This window comes from Monopterus albus, unplaced genomic scaffold (genome assembly GCF_001952655.1).
Source record: "Monopterus albus unplaced genomic scaffold, M_albus_1.0 scaffold281.1, whole genome shotgun sequence".
NCBI classification, from domain to species: domain Eukaryota; kingdom Metazoa; phylum Chordata; class Actinopteri; order Synbranchiformes; family Synbranchidae; genus Monopterus; species Monopterus albus.
This window is the reverse complement of record NW_018128161.1, coordinates 481,947-489,797: the sequence shown is the minus strand read 5'-3', so window position 1 is coordinate 489,797 and position 7,851 is coordinate 481,947. Positions and strand designations below refer to the sequence as shown.

Sequence of the window (7,851 nt, the reverse complement as noted above, 5' to 3'; positions counted from 1 at the left end):
AGGTCCCGGGCTTGCGGTACCACCGGTTGTGAAACTGGTCGAAGTGGCCTCAAAGCACAAAGATCCACCCCACGCAGGTGAAGCCGAGAGGGGCAAGGCCCACTGGGCCATGGGCCCTCGTCACCACCCACAACAAACACCAGGTAGCCATGGTTGGGATCCATTACACGCTGCGGCACCATAGACCCGGGGTAAGGTCTCCCGCCCCTCCAGGGGCTAGACGAAGAGTATGTAAGATGAGCCTTTAGTCTCACCAACCACCCACTACGCCGGCCCTGCCGACGAAGATGTTTCCGCCAGGGGAACAAGGCCGAGGCCTGGAGCAAGTAAGCCGGGATCCCCGATAAAACCGGGGGAACAGTTCCTCGTCCGTCACGTCCAAGCACACATAGATCCCCGCCCTTAGATTGAAGGTCCAAAAGGAACCGGCGATCGTACACCAGCAGAGACTCCGTCCTTGATACACCGACAATTAAAAACGCCATAATCATCAGCCAGAATGAGAGCAACAGACGAGCAGCCACCAACACTGGCGCCATCTTGTCATGTTTTGCTCTGCATTTTTGTTATGACTTTGAGAAGCAATAGCAAAGTGTTATTTACTTATTTTTCTTGAAGATTGATTGTTTTAACTTTGACTGTGAAGTAACCAGTAGCTGACAGTTGTGTTCAATAAATGCATCTTATTAATACTCTTTGTTGTTACGTGACCTTTACACAGATCTTATTAACCAATAGTCTGGTGTTGTTCAATAAACAAATAACCACACAATTTAGTGCAAAGGGTTAGGGAAAATCTCTATCGCGCTCTTGCCACCATGCCTGAAAAAAATTTCTAGCAGAAACAATGATCTTTGTTCTTTATCACTCTCTCACTCTTCACTCCATCAGCAAAACCAATTATCCATCCATTCATGTGTTCACCTCTGGTTTCCATGGTGATGGGCTCAGAAAACTCTCCTGCAGCCATTTTGTTTTTTGCTCGGACTCGCACGACGACGAAGCGAGAGTCAAACTTCAGACCTGAAAGCATATACAAACCATCAGAGGTTGTCCTGAACATGTCGGACCTCTCACCTGAGACCTCTGATCTCTAACCTGAGATGGTGACCTGAGTCTCAATGAGGTCACAGATTTTTTCCCAGCATGCCTCTCCTGCAGCACTCAGCGGGTCACTGTGGTTTGTTTTTTGGTATTCAAGCTCATAGTGTTCAATTGGTCTGCTGACACCGTCACTGTCTGACTCTCTAGCCGGCAGCCACACAACTGTTATATTGTTGTCACAGATGACACAGCTGGAGACATCAATCACTGGAGCTTGGGGCACTGTAAAAAACAAAACAAAAAACAAACATCAAGACTTATACACAGAGTGAACATGGTGACAGTATCTATTACTGGCTTGTTCTGGATCTTTCCACTGTTTCACAGTCTTCATCAGAAGATGATGTTTGCTCTGTTCTAATAGTAACTGCGGATGTAGTGCTGGGCAGTATGACCAAAAATTTGTATCACAGTATTACTTAAAATTCTGGTGGTTTCACTATATGTATATGGCTTTTTCTGAAATTAGACACAAACACAGGAAACATTATTAATAATCACTTACAAAAATCTAATTGTTTAATTATTACAAATACTTGGGGGCGGCTGTGGCTCAGGAGGTAGAGCGGGTCATTCCCTAACCAGAGGATTAACGGTTCGATTCCCGGCTTTTCCAGTCAATGTGTTGAAGTGTCCTTGAGCAAGACACTGAACCCCAAGTTGCTCCTGGTGATAACACCGGTGTGTGAAAGGGTGAATGGCTAAGTAGTGTGAAAGTACTTTAAGACCATTTACCTATGGCAAGGTGAAGTTTGTGTCCAAAACACTGTTGTCTTCTCCAATCATTCAGGTGGGCTGCCTTCTCCATGGTGGTCTGTCAGTTAGCATAGATGCACAGTGTTGTATCTACAAGTTGTTAGGGCCAACTGCCTCAACTCTTAAGCCTTGTATAACTGCTTCTCCAGTATGATGATGATGATGATAACGTTTAGTGATGACTGTAAACGATGTACGACTCCATTGTGCGACTTGACCACAGGTCTGTGGTATAAAAGTGAGCATCCATCCATCCATCCATTTTCCTCCGCTTATCCAGAAATGGGTCGCGGGGACAGCAGTCTAAGCAAAGATGCCGAGACTTCCCTCTCTCCAGACACTTCCTCCAGCTCCTCCGGGGGAATGGCGAGGCGTTCCCAGGCCAGCCGAGAGATATAGTCCCTCCAGCGTGTCCTGGGTCTTCCCCGGGGCCTCCTCCCGTTGGGACATGCCCGGAACACCTCCCTAGGAAGGCGCCCAGGAGGCATCCGAAACAGATGCCCGAGCCACCTCAGCTGGCTCCTCTCTAAAAGTGAGCAAGTGTAAGTAATGTTAGCTCCACTTCCACCTTGCTTTGATGTTGTTGGTATAATGCTGGTGTAGCAGTTTGCAGTTATAAGTTTGCTAATGCTGCCAACAGCAGCAACAGTGACTCAAACTATACTGCTTCAGTCTTTTGAAAACCAGAACCTTCCCAACTGCAGACATGGCTCCTTCCTTGGAAACTAGGACTTCTGGTGCAAACTCATCCTCACTTTCATCTTCCTTTTCACCATTCTGTTTGTTAATCTATCATAGTGACAGAGCCTCTTGTTGCTGATCACAGGTTGTTATGCTACCTGGCTAGCTAGCAAGCTGTACCCAGGATGCTATTCCACTGATACATATTGCTTATGTCACAATAGTTGTATGCCAAAATATTTTTTGCAGTGCCTGACTACTACAGATGTCAGGAAAATAAATGGCCCCAAATAAAACAATGCCAATTATTACCTGTCCAACAGAAACATGGTCACTGTGGCATCACTTTTCATCCCATTTTGTTCTCTCCGTTGTCGCCATCATTCAAATGCCACACCAACATTAATTCTGGTTTTACTTCTTGCAGCATTCAACTTCTTTTTAGCTGTAACTTTCTCAAATACAGTGTTACCCACCCAGATCTGTGGCACTGAACTGTAGATGGGGACCTCTGGTTCATGGCTAAACCGCTTTAGCACTGGCTCTTAGCCGGTAACTAGCCTTAGAAGTCCGGGCTTTTCCAGTGGGGAGAAGCCTTGATGCCCAGTTAACTCCATTACAATCCTGTCTATACACTTAGAGCTGACTGCTGTTGGCATTTTCCCACCCGTGGCTGCATGTAAAAAGAGCCTGTTCCATGTGGTGATCTTCTCACTCTCATACTGTAGGTAAAAACAACAAAACTGCCTATAAGGCCATATATCTTGGGCCAAATTCAGATAGGAGGCGGTGGGCACTGTGCACCACTATCCAACCCATTCATTTCTATGTGTTGTGTGGTGCAGGAACACATCTGTGTTGCACTGAGCTGAGCACAGTGCAAGGATGTGCATGCTGTCCCTCTGCGCTAGGCTGAAGTTAAAAAAAAAAGAAAAAAAAGTTTAACCTCGGCAGAGCACTCTGTGACGACACCGACATGTACAATTGCAGAGGACCTGACAGACCACAAAGAAAATGGAGGAGAAGCTGATGGTGGACCCACACCCTCTTCTTCTTTGCTGCAGCTTGTCTCCTCCTTCTCCTCATCAGTACAACTAAAGCCAGAGGCTTTCACCGACATGTAGAAAGATACATTGTGTATCCAAGTCCACTGCTTGAAAAACTTGTTAATATCTGCTAACCACCTCCTGGAAAGCTTTTTGGTCACCTAGCAACTGGTGCCCAACATGTGTGCAATTTGTTTGTGCGCGCCTTCCTCCCCTGCCCTGCTCCAAACCCCTACAATGCATGCCGCGCTCTATCTGTAACAACAGTCTACACTTGCGAACCAAAGCTGCTATGGTACCTTCTCTGCCACAGTTCGCTAGCTTTAGCTACCGAAACAGAGCAGCAACATATCTGCCTACAGCTGCAACGCCTTACGAAAAACTCTTGGCTCGTGCACTGAGTACATGGGAAGAGTCTGCACAAGTAGGAAGATAAGTTGACAGACAGGTAGGCCGTCCAATGGCTTTGGGATGAGTAAAAATAGTGGGCATGCGTCTTTCAGCCCTGCTTCTGCCACAGATGACATTTTTTTTCTTTGTTATCAGAGCATTTAATGTATTCACTGACATTCAGATGAAGAGAAATTCAAGAAATGTAACAAAAATGCTTTTTGAAAAGAACTGCCAACCTGACATTTACATAGAATTAAAGCCAGTATACCGCCCAGCACTACGTAGATGTTTGAACTACTTTTTCTGAATCAGACAGAAAGCAGTCCTAAGAATGCTCTGAACCATAGCAAGTTTAAAACTGAAAAGACCACAGATCACAAGTCAAAAAGTGAAATCTGAATTAAGATTGTCATCAGTGAAAGAAAATATTTAAAAAAAAAAAAGCAAAAAAGATGCTCTGTAAAAAAATTAACTCCCTGATGACTCACCAGGTAGGAAATTAAGTTGTTGAAGCCTTGTCCTCTCCGTACTGAAGTCAACAGTAAATTGCGCCATGCTCTCTGACGCAGCTGGTCGAGTTGTCAGCCGGAAAGCCGGAGCCATCGTTACCCTGGCAACATGAGGGGGGCAAGGTCCCAGTGCAAAGAGGGTGGAGGGTGGAATTTTAGTGTTAGTGCCGGGGGGTTACGCGTTAGACATAGGAAGAAGGTTAGGGCCAGGATTCACATTTAAACACTTTCATTATAATGGTTCACTTAGACTTTTGTTAGTTAAATGTTAGTGTTTCACAAGAATTAATAAATAACCAAATTACAACAAAATGTAAATCTAAATAAAAACAAAAAGCAGCAAAAGCAGCAACAGGAAAAGAAAGAAAGAAAAGAAATATTGAGAACGTTGGAACGTGATTCCAACTGAACGCATGTTCCGCTGGCATAGAGGACGAAACTATCATTAAACACTTTGATATTAAAATACTTTAACTGAACCTACCTTTCCTTGATTTGTTTTGCAGCCTGGAAAATAAAAAAGAAAAATGACTTATTTAAATTAATGTGTCTGTTTGGAGCTTTTTTTAAATTTCTTTTTCACACAGCAGTGTTGTTTATAATTGATTAAATCATGACTTTAAACAAAATGAAAACTTTCAGGAAATTTCTTGACAAAATTTTGTTTCTTTAAAGAGTCTGCTCATTTTTTCATCACCTTCCCATTGTACCTTCAAGAATTCTTCTTCATTGGTGATGGTAAGTGTCTGATTTGCAAACTCAAGCAGTTCTTCACATGACAGCAGAGCAAACTTTCCCTCTGACAGTTGGTTCTGAAAAATTGTTTTTAAATATTAAAAAACACAAAAGTAAAAACATTTGTGAGGGAAAAGAATAGAGAAAATACTTTCAAAATCTGAAGTTTCTCTGTGCTGTAAAAAAAACAGGGGGAGGATAAAAAAAATTTAAAACAAAAGAAAAAAAATTGTTGCAAAACAAAGAAAAACAAATAAGTAAAACAAAATGAACAAAGACAAAAACTGGAAGTCAAAAGTTAATAAAACATAAAAACAATAATTTTTCCACCTGAAGCTCCGCCTCCTTCCTCTGCTTTTCCTCTTGAATGACATCACGGAGCTCTGCCCCCTTCTCTTCCAGTGCAGCGCTTAGCTCACCAAGCTCCACCTCCAGGTCGGACATCACTTTACATGACTCCTCCTAAGTGGGCAAATTGTACTTAAATTTTTTTTTATGTTATTGTGGGCTTGTTCAAGATGCCAAGACAGTGGACAGGAGCAGGCAGTAGGTTAGGAGGTCGAGACAAAAAGCTGCTATGAAGACGGACTGGCGGAATCTCACAGCCCTCCCTAAGGACTCAAGCCTTGAACCCTCAAAGACTTACGTAAGTGACATCACCAGAGTGCCCGAGTCCACAAGGGCTGGAAACTGTATATACAGGAACGGGAGAGCACTCTGTGACTTAAGTCTACCACATCACCATGACAACGCCAAAATGGCACCATGGCTCTAACTATTGCGGGTTGAGAGGTTTTTATTTTCTTTCACTTTCCTCACAGCCAAGATGCTTCAGGGAACGACTGGCTCTTCTGAACATGATCCAGGCTCCTGCCTTAAAGAGTGGATGAGGCACAAGTGTCAATTACCTCATCAGTTTAATATGTTTTTGTCAAAACGACATCATTAAGTTAAAAAAAAACAAAAAAAAAAAAAAACCAGCTGAGCGAAATAGGTGCATAATACAGAATGCTTATGTTTTAGTTGCAGTATTTTGTAGATGCTTTTGTCCAAAGCAACATACACAAATAGAACATCAGTTAACATAAGAATGACTATTCATTTACAGTTTGTCGTCTTTATTTTTCTCATCTCTCTTTTATGACATTTCTTTACGCCTCCAGGCTCCCTGATAGACTAATCCCGTGTTTAACCTCGCAACACAATGAACTGTGGGGAATTCCCTCAGGTAAAGTCTGCAGAAACATCGACTTACAGAAAGTGAGCATAAAGGGCTCAAAATGAAGATGAGAGAGCCCTCGTGCGCTTGATGATTTCACAATTTCACAGCGGGACAGTCCTAAGCCCTCACTAACTCAGCGGGAACGCGCCTCAAAGACCGCGAGTGTGGACACTGGGACTGGAGGACAGTTTAGGAGCTCTCCACCCACCTTTAGTCTGCACAGGAAGCATCAACTGTAAGAATTATGGACATGGTGGCTGGTTGCAGTGGTTTGGACATGACCAAACTAAAAACTCAAAGTACAAATCAGATAAATATTTCCCAGAGGTGATTTCTGTGTTTTTTTGTTGTTGTAGATATTACAACAGTGATGTGTGTACAGATGGTCATTTGTTTTTAATATGGTGTATTTTAGTTGATTTGACTGCTTTGATTGGTGGTCTGATGCTGTCACTCCACTTCTGGTCACTATAGCACAAAAAGCAAAATGGCAGACACTGCATTCATGATATTTTAGCTTAATTTTTTGCATAGTGAAGGGAAGTGGTGACACCATGTCCATCATATATGTGTCAAAGACAGGAAGTGACAGAAACACTCATATACTGACAGATCTGATCCCAATTTAGTAAAATGATATCAGACCAAACTTTTCAGCTTGTTTCAGGGTGCAGTAGTTGTTTCAATGAAGTTTTCTACAACTGGACCCGAACATCCGACTATTCAGATATTTGTTTGTTGGGTATGTAATCGGTTTTCAATGTTAGTATTTAAATATTCAAGTAAAACCATCGCTGTGGAACTAACTAGCATAATCAAAATCTCTCCTATTTAACAACAAATGTAAACCCTCTATAAAACGTCATGTTGTTGATCCAGCATCTAAACCAATCAGCTTTCAGATCAAGTGAGAGCAAGGCACTTCCCATAATGCCCTGTGCTCCTGTTGTTGGTGGAGAGCAACTGTGGTGCCTGGCTCCAGAAACTGCAGCCACCTCAATCCCATAATAATATTGTTGCCTACAATGAGGAACAGAAGTATTTGAACACCCTGCGATTTTGCAAGTTCTCCCACTTAGAAATCATGGAGGGGTCTGAAATTCACATTGTAGGTGCATTCCCACTCTGAGAGACAGAATTAAAAAAAAATTCAGGAAATCACATTGAAAGATTTTTAAAGAATTTATTTGTCTAGCACTGCTGAACATAAGTATTTGAACACCTGAGAAAATCAGTGTTAATATTTGGTACAGAAACCTTTGTTTGCAATTACAGAGGTCAAACGTTTCCTGTAGTTCTTGACCAGGTTTGCACACACTGCAACAGGGATTTTGGCCCACTCCTCCACACAGATCTCCTCTAGATCTGTCAGGTTTCGGGGCTGTCGCTGAGCAACGCGGAGTTT

The 7,851-nt window shown here is 42.8% G+C and overlaps 1 protein-coding gene across 4 annotated transcripts in view; it reads right to left on the bottom strand.

Moving 5' to 3' along the window:
• The window catches only part of LOC109973122 (FSD1-like protein), a 35,742-nt gene that overhangs the window by 18,587 nt on the left and 9,304 nt on the right, over nucleotides 1-7,851 (bottom strand). For all 4 annotated transcript variants that reach the window (XM_020622469.1, XM_020622468.1, XM_020622471.1 and 1 more), the window contains 6 exons: nucleotides 5,555-5,686; nucleotides 5,200-5,301; nucleotides 4,974-4,996; nucleotides 4,469-4,590; nucleotides 1,099-1,326; nucleotides 925-1,023 (listed from right to left, as the gene is read on the bottom strand). In XM_020622469.1, coding sequence (XP_020478125.1) covers nucleotides 925-1,023; nucleotides 1,099-1,326; nucleotides 4,469-4,590; nucleotides 4,974-4,996; nucleotides 5,200-5,301; nucleotides 5,555-5,686 — 706 coding nt within the window. The remainder of the gene's footprint in view (nucleotides 1-924; nucleotides 1,024-1,098; nucleotides 1,327-4,468; nucleotides 4,591-4,973; nucleotides 4,997-5,199; nucleotides 5,302-5,554; nucleotides 5,687-7,851) is intronic.